This window comes from Leuresthes tenuis, unplaced genomic scaffold, assembly GCF_036924035.1.
Source record: "Leuresthes tenuis unplaced genomic scaffold, fLeuTen1.0.hap1 SCAF_2, whole genome shotgun sequence".
Lineage (NCBI taxonomy): Eukaryota > Metazoa > Chordata > Actinopteri > Atheriniformes > Atherinopsidae > Leuresthes > Leuresthes tenuis.
This window is the reverse complement of record NW_027325356.1, coordinates 9,294,851-9,307,309: the sequence shown is the minus strand read 5'-3', so window position 1 is coordinate 9,307,309 and position 12,459 is coordinate 9,294,851. Positions and strand designations below refer to the sequence as shown.

At 40.2% G+C, this 12,459-nt stretch overlaps 1 protein-coding gene across 1 annotated transcript in view; it reads right to left on the bottom strand.

The window, feature by feature from the left end:
- ntrk3b (neurotrophic tyrosine kinase, receptor, type 3b) overlaps positions 1–12,459 on the bottom strand; it is a 189,334-nt gene that overhangs the window by 86,627 nt on the left and 90,248 nt on the right. Inside the window, exons 6-8 of the mRNA XM_072380127.1 lie at positions 12,029–12,171; positions 10,028–10,169; positions 1,960–2,274 (exon numbers count right to left, since the gene is read on the bottom strand). Coding sequence (XP_072236228.1) covers positions 1,960–2,274; positions 10,028–10,169; positions 12,029–12,171 — 600 coding nt within the window. The remainder of the gene's footprint in view (positions 1–1,959; positions 2,275–10,027; positions 10,170–12,028; positions 12,172–12,459) is intronic.

Below are 12,459 nucleotides of genomic sequence, written 5' to 3'. Positions count from 1 at the left end.
TGCATGTGTGCTGCAGTGACAACGCAACTTAAATTAACGAGGAAATATTCAAGCCTCCAAAACAGTCTTGGTCAGAGGGTAGCACTCCTAAAAGACAATAACGCCTCTATGACATCTCCATTGCAGTACCACCAGCCTCTATACATATAGATATACCTCTGAGACTGCTGTTACATTTTGTAAACACGACACTCAAAATCAGACATTGATGCCAGTTTAGCTATCAGGGGAGGGGCTGTAGCTGTTCAGTGAGCTACAGAGTAAAAGAGCAGAAACCACTATGACCAAAGGGGCAAAACATTCAATCAAACAGACCTCAGCACTATCCTGTAAGAAGGTGCCACATCGCCAGATTTGGTTGAAAATAACTTTTTGCTATAATATTTGTTTATTAGAATTAGTACCTCTACTGTAAAGTAATCTACTGCATTTACCAACTGCATGGAAGTTGATCCTGGATGCTATCTCGTCAGAATTTATGTTAGCGCCATCCGTTCTAACTCTGACAGCCACAAGAGAAGATGAAATAACCATCATCATCATCATCATCATCATAGTTTTAATACTATCATATCATTAAGCAATTACATCTATTTGGAATTATTTATAATTATTATTAAGGGACAATGCATATTAATCGACATATTAACATGTTAAATGTGCCAAGCTAGCCGAAAAGCTGATTTTCATAGGCGTTACTTTATATTAGAAGGATATTATTCACATCCATTGTGAGCTCAAATCTTTTGACATTGTTTTTGGTAATCAGCCAGCTTGAAACATTGAAAATAGCTTTAAGTGGTGTTTACAATAAAGTCACAGAGATATCATTAGCTTGAACAGCTAACTTATAAAATCCCTCAAAAACCAAAGTTGATAAAGTCTGATGTGATTTGTCAGTTACTGACTCTGCACTACAAAAAGAACATTTTCCACTAGCTTAAGATAAAAATAAATACTGAGAAATTTTGAGTTGTAAATCTGCAACCATTTAGAACCCCTGAGAAGCTGTTGCACTGGTCTAGAGACCCAAAATTAATGTATGGTAACATAGCTCCAGGGTGTAAGTACAAAGGATAAAATCTTATTCAGATTTAGCATTAACCCAAACAAGTAAAAAGTAAAGAAGAAAACACCAGGAAGAAGCCACTCTTGGAAGGATCTTGCAAGGACAGTGGTTACTGCACCCTTACACCCTCACACTGTGCAGCCTGGGATGCCCTTGAGTACAGTGAATGCTGTTTAGCAAAGATGTCGAGGAGATAAGAAAGCATTGCAGCAACACTAAGACCCTTTTATGGATTGCAGTGAAAAAAATCCTCCATGGTTACTATCTTTCAAGTGGTGGTCAAACAGTAATAATGTGTCTGTGCCTCACTGGACGCTTGTATGCACAATGAGACCAAACAAGAAGTTAAAAGAAAAGACAAAAACAAAGACAAAAATGGGTTACATTTGATAATTGAGACACTCACCTATTTCCACTGTGTCTGCAAAAGAAAAGACAGAGAAAGTCACACTATATCAATAAATTGACTCATGGTTTTAACCCTGGAATATTGACCTTTGCCAGTCTTTGTGGGATTTCCCCCCTTCCTGTGAACTCGGCATGAACTGCAAGTGAACAATCTACCTGACTGAACTGCGGATGAACTTTGGCAGCTATCCAGGCAGCAGGGTTTAGCTGCACCCTGTGAGTGAAGATTTGAATGAAAACTAAAAGCCCCCATAGTTTTCCACCCAATGTAATGTTGTAGAAAGCAGTGCAAACAAGAAATTAAACTGGTCTAAAACTTGATCCAATCATGATGCTTTTTCCCAAAAAGTGTGCCATGTTAGTTCTCGTGAAAGTAAGTTAATTACCAGTATTACTTATTTTCTTCTTCTTTTTGAATATTGTTTAAACCTAGAGGAATAAAGCTTTGAATGAGTGCAATTTGACTCATAATTTTAAAAAACGGGTTATCCACTCACCGTTTTCATCAGGGGCCATGAGGAAGTGACCATATACAGTCTTGGTAACTGTTCCCAGAGGGTTGCTGGCCTCTAGGGTGTAGTTGCCATTGTTGATGTGCGTTGGGTTCTGGAAGGTCAGACAGCCCTCCAGGTAATCCTGGTAGAAGTCCATGTCAGTTCGGATGTACTCATTCTGTTGAATCTCCTTCTGTTTGTGGAACCAGCGCAGCTTGGGGTGAGGGTAACCACGAACCGTGAATTCGATGCAGGTATCAAGGCGCTGCTCAGGCTCAGCCAGTCTCAAGATGACCGGAGGAACTGCAGTGGGGAAGGGGGAGAGATTGGGAACCTTTTAGGTATACCGACAATAAATCCAAAGCAGAATGAGCTGATCACCCAAGACTCTTTATATGCTAAAACTGTGATCAGTATGCCTGTTCTACTGTTTTAAGCATAAATTGTATAATGCAAAGCCCTGTATGCGTCGAAAAGGTTTCACAACCCTTCGGCGGGTAAAAACCTTTCCTAAAACTTAGAAAAAAATGCAGCAGCAGATTAAACAGACTACCTCTCGGAAAGATGACATTTAGGAGGCAGGTGTCTTGCTTGGAGTGGCAATGAGCCTTTTACTGAATGTTACATATTGCAGCAGCAGTGCATGGAACAATGAGGAGTGCCAGCTGATCATAGGAGCTGCTTGAAAGAGATGGAAGAATTTCCACAAGCAAGCACACCATTTCCTGTTTATGACACACAGTCCCACACCTCTGTTTCCACAATGCTGCCAAGCTGAGAGGCAATTTATCACTTTAATACCATCAGATACACTTCATAAACAATTCATCCACTGATTTGTCTTTGCGATGAGTCACTTTTGCTGTTTCATCATCAAAAGGAAATATTTGGCAGTTAGTATTACCTGCCATTCTCTCTTGGTGTCTGTTCTACATTCCAGCTGCCCCATCCCCCTCATTTGTAAAGTCTGCAATTTCTATAGGCATGCATGAGCAATCCAATTCATTCAGCTAGATCAGGACTGAATGTGTGCATTTTTGCTGTTATTCAGCCGCCCCAGTGGATCCTCACCTGCCATTCCAAGCAATGAGTTACTAAACAGCACAGTTTTTTATATATTCTGATAAATAATTAGGAGCTCATTAGGTCATTTGTTAAACAGATACTACGTATAGCTGAACTGACATGTTTTGGACCAAACAACAAACGCCCTTTGTGCATGGCACCTTTCTAACCTCACATGAAATGTGTCAGGATGCTCCTTGCTGAGCACGAGCAGCGCTCTGATACTGTAGTAGACCACATAGTTATTTCAAACAAACAAATGATTTAGTAGGAAAAGTGGAGGTTGTTGAAAGTCACACTAAGGGGCACATGAATGTCTGAAGCAGGTTTCATTGTCATTTGTCCAACAATTCAAAACATTTCATGAATGTAAATCACATTAAGATGCTGGTACAGATTTGCCAATGTCATTTTGATTCATCCCCCAAAGGTCACAAATGTCTGCATCAAAATAACGACATTCAATTTACTAGATGTTCTAGTTTTGCCCAAAAGCCGGTGAAACATTGCTTTGCTACAGGCATTGCTAATTCTGCAATCCATCTTTCCTCTATTTCGGAGAGGACTTGTGGCAGCAGCTGGCTAAGCAGTGCAGACCAGGTGCCTCTTTATCCATTACCTGTTCCAGCTCTGCCTTGAGGATCTCATGGCACCCCAATCAAAGATGGAATACACTCTTTACAGTATGCTGTGAGGCTCCTGCAGAGAGTCGCCCACCAATTGGGCATGCGTGAGAGACCTCCAATGGAGGGTCTCCAGAATGCCTCTTGATTGCATGCCTGAACCACCTCATCTGACTCCTTTTGACAGCAAATTAGCAGTGACTCTACTTCAAGCTCTGTCCAGATGTCTGAACTCCTTACCTCTCTCTCTCCACGGGTGAGTCCAGCTAGCCTTCTGAGGATAATTCAGGCACTTGTAATTAAATTTCCTCTTCTTGGCATCAGTCTACATGTATGGCCCGATTCCAATTACTACCCTTGGCCCTACAACTTGGCCCTATGCCTTTATTTTGCATGGACAAGGTGACACAAATGACACCCACTACCATGGTTGAAGGGCTAGATAACCACTAGATGACCACTGGCTAGATGACCACCGATTCCTAAAATGAAAGTCACCTTACCAAGCTGTTGACTCAAGTCACTGAACGAAGCTGTGATCAGAGAAAGAAGACCTTATTTCCAAATTACTAACTCTTTGTCTTTCATGTCCTGCCACTTATAGGAAAGCAACTTAATTTCATATTAGTTTTGGTAGCTTTTTACACTCATTTCTACATGGAAAAATGTATGTTTTCGAATGCATTTCCTGTAAATGTTTCAGGTTCAGCTACATGTAGAAATGAGTGAAGAGAAGAAAAGGAACTTATCAAGACTTCTGTTAAACCGACGTCTGACATGTTGAAAACATTTGTGTCTTTTGTGATTTGTTCACAAGAGAGTTTCAAGATCGTGACAAACCTGTGACTGAAATTTTATGGGATTCTGGGAAACAATGGAAAACTCAGGAAATTTGAAAATGTTTTTCACAGAATGTGTATGTTGTGATAACACATTAATCAGATTGTGTTTATTGCAGCTATTAGCTATCTATTATAAGCTGCTCTACTTCTGTTTCTTGATATCATTATTGTCTGTGGTATCAACAACTTTATTGCCATAGCTGATAGAGATACACAGGAGAACACACCTTCTGAAAGATTTGATCGTTATCAAATATTTAGAATGACTCTGATTTATGTGGCAACCAGTTTCATTTACATTTGTTAATTAATGTCACTTAGATTTTCTAGTTTATGTGCAAACGCACAGCACACTGATTGCAACTCTGAAATCACAGTCCCCTGACATGACAAAATTACAATCTAACCTCACCTTTCAGGCCACATTAGAGCCCTGCGCGGGACTGTTTTCTTCATCCCGCTCCAGCTGAATTTCTGACCATTACCGCCCGCACCCGCAAAACCTTGAGAATTTATGCCCGCACAATAATAGAAATGCATTGATTTTGTGTCTTCTCCCGTCCCGCAGGATAAAACACGTATTTTTATAGGCTATTAATAAAGAGATTCACGGACAATTGAGAAACATGAAATGTCAGACTTGCCTTGCTTTGTCTTTGTGCTGTAAAAACCTTAGTTGAGCTTCCTTTCCATATCATTTATTGACATCCTATCGCTAGGATACATCCCGATCCCGCAGTGGGTTTTTTTAGCCGCCCGTTCCCGCTCCCGCCCGCAGCAAAGTTCGTACCGCACGCTCCCGCGAGATTTGAGTTGGGTCCCGCGGGACCTGACGGGTCCCAATCCCAATGCAGTCCTCTACTATGAATGTCTTCCACAGAGGACTGTCCGTAAATCTATAGCATTAGTTTGTCTTTGATGGGTAGCTATTTACCCCGCTTTCAATTTTACCATATCCCAGCCCCGAATCAATCAGTTTGAAATGATTGCCAGATACATCGATCTGTATTTAAAGTAACTGTTTTCCAGCTGAGACATGAATTAACTCTTTATTTGTGTTTGGAAGCTGTCAAATAATAAGTTTATTTGGTGACAGACAATAGTACAATCAGGCCATTCGACTAAAGGCTTGTGCATGTGTGAATGAGGTGCTGCAGGGGTGTAACAATGTGGAGATTTTGAGTGTAGGGAGAAGTAAAAACATTTAAAGAAAAAACAGAGGAAGAAGGAGAGAAGTAAGAATGTGCAGCCGAGAAAGAAAGAGAAAGCTGAGAGGCAAAGAAAAAAAAATACCCTTGGTGACAGACAGTTAGGGACTGATCCATTTTTCCCTCTGTGTGGCTGTCAGCCCAGTCTCAGTCAATACAATACAAGTCATTATAGCACTATGTACTAGTCCATATGACCAAGGTGTCCTCATAGCGTCCATACAGATAACAAGCTTTGATAAATACATCCCTTTGATCAGTTACAACTCAGAATACAAGGCTATTTGTGCAGTGGAATCTGCTGCTAACACTGGTTATGGATTCAAAATGCCATGTTCCAAACAATCTACAGACAGGACATCATGGCTTCTGGTGACAAAAAATGGCATCATGGGACAGACATTGCAACATATGTCCTCGGGCTGGAACACACTGTGGTTAAGATTCAATCTGTAGTCACAGCAGAGGCAAGGGTGCAATCACATCATTTCCTTACTTATTCCTCTTAATCAGAGATAATGCCTTGCTCAGCTTGCTGGAATGAAACTACTAACTCAAGTGTAAGTTTGTGCTGTATCATTAACAGGAAGCTACAGGACGAAAGGTGGAAAACAAGGTATGGTATGTAAGTCTACACTGCTGCAGGGCTGCTATTGTTCCTGACAGCAGCAGAACAATGTGCCTGCAGATTCTGCATTGTGGTTAATTATGGTTTCGCTAAAATAGCGAGCTCGCCTTTGAATGCAGAGAATGTCACTTGACGTCTGGTAATTTCGCTGTCAATCAGATTACTCCCTAATCAGAGCAGCAGTTTAAGCTATTTTATGACATTTCCAGAGACAATGGGCTGCACAGGGGAGGAAATGTAATTACCATCGGAGCGTGTGGTGAAAAATTAATAAGTTAATTTGCAGCACCAGCAGAGTGTCAACAGGAGAAGAAACGCCTGGAGATGTTCATCCACCGTGAGTGTCCGCGTAGAGGAGGCCCTGAAGACATGATGCTGCAAAGTCGATCTGTCATTCTAGCATGGGCTTCAGCAGCTCTCTTCCAGTAGGGAGTGTTGGAAATGTTGACAAATCTCCCCTGTCCTGTAGCGTGATACATTGCAAGCAGCAAAAATAGATTGCGCTCTACAAGAGGAAGCTTTCTACAAAGAGAAAAATGTCAAGCACCTTTGATAAATATTTGACTTTGAATACAATCTGTCCCAAATCTGCCCAGGGCCACTGCATTTGATATACTTATGTAAGGTCTGAATTATGTACCGTAATTCATGGTCTTGATGTTGGAGGAACATTCTGACGGTTACCAAATCATTGCTTTATCATCTCTGAGGGTTAGATTCTTGTTTTTTTCCTTTTTCTCTCTTTCCACTCAGATCAAGGCTGAGCCTTCGTGTGGGCTAGAGGGTATATTCATACTAATTGGCTACATCAATTTCACTTGGTTTGTAACAATGCAACACCTCATTGCGTTCTAAATGTACCTGCATAATTTGGCTGCTCAGCTTGATGAAGGAGATTTTTTTTCCTGTTCTGAATTATTCTCTCACAATGTCTGTGTCATTAATACATGATAAATTTCAGTCTCCAACACAAGCCCATCAAGGATGCCATGAAGGGCTTCTCATGCAAAAGAAAGTGTTTGTTATGCATCTACCAGATTATAAAAAGGCATCTTAAGAGTTATTTGTTTTGGTTTTACGCTTTTTGCTTGACTGTGTTTCAGAGAAAGTTATTTATATTTATGGAGAATGTTAACGCTTCATAAGAGCTATCAGCACCTGAAGCATGGACTTTTCTCAGCTGCTGTGTTTGGGATCATTGTCCTGTGTCACAACTCAACTTGAGCCAAGCTTTAGCTGTCGGGCAGATAACATCTGACTCGAGAATACTTTGATACACAGAGGAGTTCATGGTCGATTCAATGAGTGCAAGGTGCCCAGATCCTGTGGTTGTAAAATAAGCCCAAACCATCAACCCTTCACCACCGTGCTTGACAGTTGGTATGAGGCGTTTGTGCTGATATGCTGTGTTTGGTTTTCTCCAAACATCTCCACTTTGGTCTTATCTGCCCAAAGGATATTGTTCCAGAAGTCTTGTGGTTTGTTCAGATACAGCTTTGCAAACCGAAGCTGTGCTTCTATGTTCTTTTAAGGGAAAGGAGGCATTTTCCAAGTAACCCTTTCAAACTTGTTCCGTCTTTTTTTCTAATTGTGCTGTCATGAACTTCAACATTTAACATGCTAACTGAGGCATGCAGAGTCTGTCTTTGGGGTAAACTTGCTTGAAGCAGTAAGAGTGTATTTCGTTTTTCTCACACTGCTTCTGTATTTCTGCCTGGCTTTTGTGTGAGTGTGCATGTCATGTGTTGTTGTTTATATGACATTGTGTCTATCCAGTTGGGCCAGATGAGCTTTTATTATGTCTTGATATGTAAAACTTTATACCAAGACAAGGGATGACACAACACTACCCGTCCCAAAGGATTAACTCTGCTTAGTCTTAATACGACTCCATCGCTAATTGTTAAAACTGATGTTATGAAATGTTCTGTGGTTTGATATATTGTATTATTAACTGTACTAAACTCTGGCAGATTTTTTACTAAAACATTGCAGATCCCAGCTGAACTGATTGCCCCAAATGTGGATAACTCACTTGCTCAGTGGTAGGTAACAAGATTTCATTCCAAGTAATCACAGCACCAGCAGGCTCCACTGATTAACGCCTTCAACAGCAGAGCAACATAATTTCACATTTTAAGCCTTTTAGTCTTATTCAGAACATCCCAGACAGGTGAGCAAATAAGATTAACTAACCAAAGCACAACTGCTGAGAGACAACAATACAGATGTCGTGGTGACTTTAGTACTTATTTTTCTGGTATACATGCTTGATTGAGAGAGTTTTTCTTGAAGTGATCCTGCATTTAATTCTGAGCACACAACACAACACATTATCATATTATCATATTTTAGTCATGCTGTCCGCACGTCTCTAGGCCCGCCTCTTGTTTGAGATATCCTCATCTCTCAGGGATGGACTGATATAACAGCTTATATTTTCATGTTCCCCTGGAGATGACTTCAATGAAACTGGATGATCTGTGTCTTCATTTTCAAGGAAAACTGGTATCTACATGTTGAAACTCACAGCTTGTTCAGCATCTTCCACTAGCTGTACTGCACATTTGGTCCAAACACTAAAAACGCGCCACGACACAAGCCATCCTATTATGTTTGGGAGCAACGGTTTCTGAAATACCTGGAACACTGTTATCATTTAAAGGTGGACGTGTTGTTGCCTTCTACCATGCACTTTGAAGTGTAGCCTGTTACATTTTACCAGGACTAATGCTGTCAGTGTTAGATGTAAACTTAGCTTGCATGTTGTCAGCTGAAATAATAACAAAAATGACTTATTTTAGAAAAATTAAAGAGCATTTTCTCAAACACACACTATGGTGCACCATCATAAGCTTGATTGAAGTGAAGATTAAGGAGTGGAAATAAATATTCAAATGCTTTAATGAGAAAAATGTTTTTAAGAACATTTAAAAGAAGGAAACCATTTAATTGATAATGATCATTTAAACCATTGTCATTTGTTTCCACCTGTAGTTGGAGTGTCCAAGCAAAGACTGTAAGTAAATAAAAAGTGGAAATGCGGCATTTGTTTCAGGGAAGAAAGATACACATCTGTTTAAACTCTTTGCTAACAAACTCTTTAGTGGGAAACATTTTACACATTATCTGACATTTATACGATAATTAATACAAGGTTCTCTACGATTCATGTGAAAGGCCCAATGCTGGACTAACGGATCAATTATCAATATTCTGACTAAATAAAACTTCAAACTAAAGAATATTTTTAAACTTGAGCCAACACTCAAGTAGTAAATCTCTGCCACTAACATAGAGTGCTCCTTTTTTTTATTATCAAATCAACACGTTGGTTTTTTTCCTGTCGCTGCTGACTGCTGATATTTCTCTTCAGTATTTATGAACGCAGGGAAACGTTTAATCTTTTAAACAAAATGCATCAGAGATTCTTAATGTACCACCATTAACCCTGGTGATATTAAACATAAACAGCCATGCATATTACAAGATTAATCAAGCTAATTACTAAGAATGAGCAAACATTTTATGTCAACATACTTACCTTTATGCAACATGGGCAATATTACTATAAGCTCTGAATGAATCATGAAGAGATTTTTCTCCTCAATGACAGACCTAGTGCAATGTATGCAGCAGCATACATTTTGTAACCCCCAATTCAACATTTTCTGGACATTTTCCACTCACATTGTACATTAAGCTGGATGGAGGAGTTGGTCATCCCCACTACATTCTCTGCAATGCAGGTCAGCTGAAAGTTGTTGTCGTCACGGCTGATGTTAAAAAGAGTCAGGTTGATGGAGTGGATGTTCGGCCAGTAGACATTGGACTATGGAAAAAGAGAAAAGGAGAGAATAGGGAGGAGGAACGTGTTTAGGTACATGACAGATATACTGTACTAGACATACTATCATACTGCTGGGGTCTAAATTTTTTATAACTTAATTAAAACTAAGGTTAATTATTAATTAGTTAGATTCCTGTTAAAGGAAATGGAATAGAGTTCTAGAGGTGCACTGTACCTGTGGGAATTAAGCACTTCATTGATCTGGTAGGATCTCACTACCAGGGGTCTCATACTACCGGATGCATGTGAAGACTGATACGGTGTATATTTGAAACTAGCCAAATAAAAATCTTCCCCTCCTGCTTTCAGTTGGCTTAGCTCCCAATCCCAAACACTTCACTCATCCTAATACAGTTTCTGTCTGTGCTCAAACATGAAGCCTGAGGCTGAGGTGACTTTCATCTGTAAAGTCAGTGTAAGCATCAGAGACACAGATGACAAATATAACAACACAGCAGTTTCACAGACCGCTGTTCTCTTCTCGCCATATTTCTGCAGTTCCTAGTGACGTCTCTCGGGCCAGAGCCAGGATAATGTATTAGCCGCCTTTTTTTAGGTTCAACTTGAAGTTCTCAGTCACACCAAAGTTGCTAATTTTGGTTAAGGAGAGCTTTGTGACATCCAATAAGTTATTGCTGTGTCATGTAACTGCTGTTTTATAACCTTGAGGTCAGTGTTTAGCCTTAACTATCTGGGTCTTTCTGGAGCCACAAATGAGCATACTGACATGTTGGAGTGGATTAGTGATACATACATACCATTTTTTTCTTTATTTGTGTTTTCTTTAAAGGATCACCATCCTACTGATCAAGCCAGCATTGCAGATGGCAGCAGCCACACTCAAAACAGAAAGGCAGTGGCTGCCATCACTGTGGCTAGATTCATCTTTTACCCTTTACATACAGTTTGCTACTGCCACTACAGTAATAAATCCTAAACCTGTTGTAGTGCAGGCTTATTATCACCTGGATTTATGACCCAAACTACTTAAATAAGTTTATTTCTGCTATTTATACAAAGAGATAAGTAATTATTATAAAATTCCATCCACTCTTACCAATATTAATAACAAACACACTTAAAGAGAAAGTTAAACCCACAGCACTATAAAATGTACATCAGCTCCATTACTGTACAAAGTCATTCTAGAGAATAGCTTGTGCCAATCATCTTTAACACCTGTTGTCATGTGACCTGGCTCCTGCAGGTTTGACTTGTCCATCTGGACTCTCCCAGGCACAGTCAATAATAATACTTAACTAGTGATGACAGATTAACAAGAACAGTGTGCAGCCTGCCGCAGAATATCGGAGCAATGAGAAATTCTGTAACATGTGGTGTAAGCAGGGAAGCTTTTGCCCCAGGGCATGCTGGGACGCTTTCTAAAATGCTACCAACAGACCAACAATAAGCAATGAGAAAGTCAAATGATTGCTGATGCAAAATTAGAGAGGAAGACAACATGATCACTGGATTCAAAGAACCACGTTGTTTGAATAAGAACAAACATGATTATTTTATTGATAACAGCAGGCTGCGACAAGGAGCAACAGGGTTAAAATAAACAACTGACATTGTGGGAAAAAAAAATTACTAAACAGAACACTCGATCACACCGCAATGACATTTTTGAGGTCTCAGTTATTTCAGATGGAGAAACATCACTCTTCCAAGCTCCCCTTTTAAGTAGCTGTTACCTTAGCCTGCCTAGCATAATATCCCAAACTGAGAGCGCTCTGACTGCTATTTGCCATGGGTAAGACACTGACTACTTCACTTAAGCACCGAATACTTTATTCGTGTGTTTATGTTAGTTTTGGCCATATCTGTGTGTATCTGACCAGGTGGGTGTTGATGGAATGCAGGCCGCTGACAGTCCAGTCCACTTCAGGCAGCGGCGATCCGGATCCATTGCAGCTCACTGTCACATTGTCACCCTCCATCACCAACACACTGCTGTGGCTCACACTGATCTCTGGTAAATCTGAAAGTACACAGACACAAACGCACACACGGTCACATGAATATACACCTGTCAGTGTCCTCATATTTTCACACTAAACAAACTAATTGCCCTCAATAGATATAATAAAATCAGCACAAAGGAGGCAATGGAATAGGCTTCCACTCTCTTACATATACAAACACATGAAATAGATTTCCAAGGGATGAGTCACTGGTAGGAGATAATACTGCAGAGCCAACATCCTCTGTAAGAATCAACACACTGCTCACCACATCAGATTCACCCCCTGCACTCTGTCACACCTCC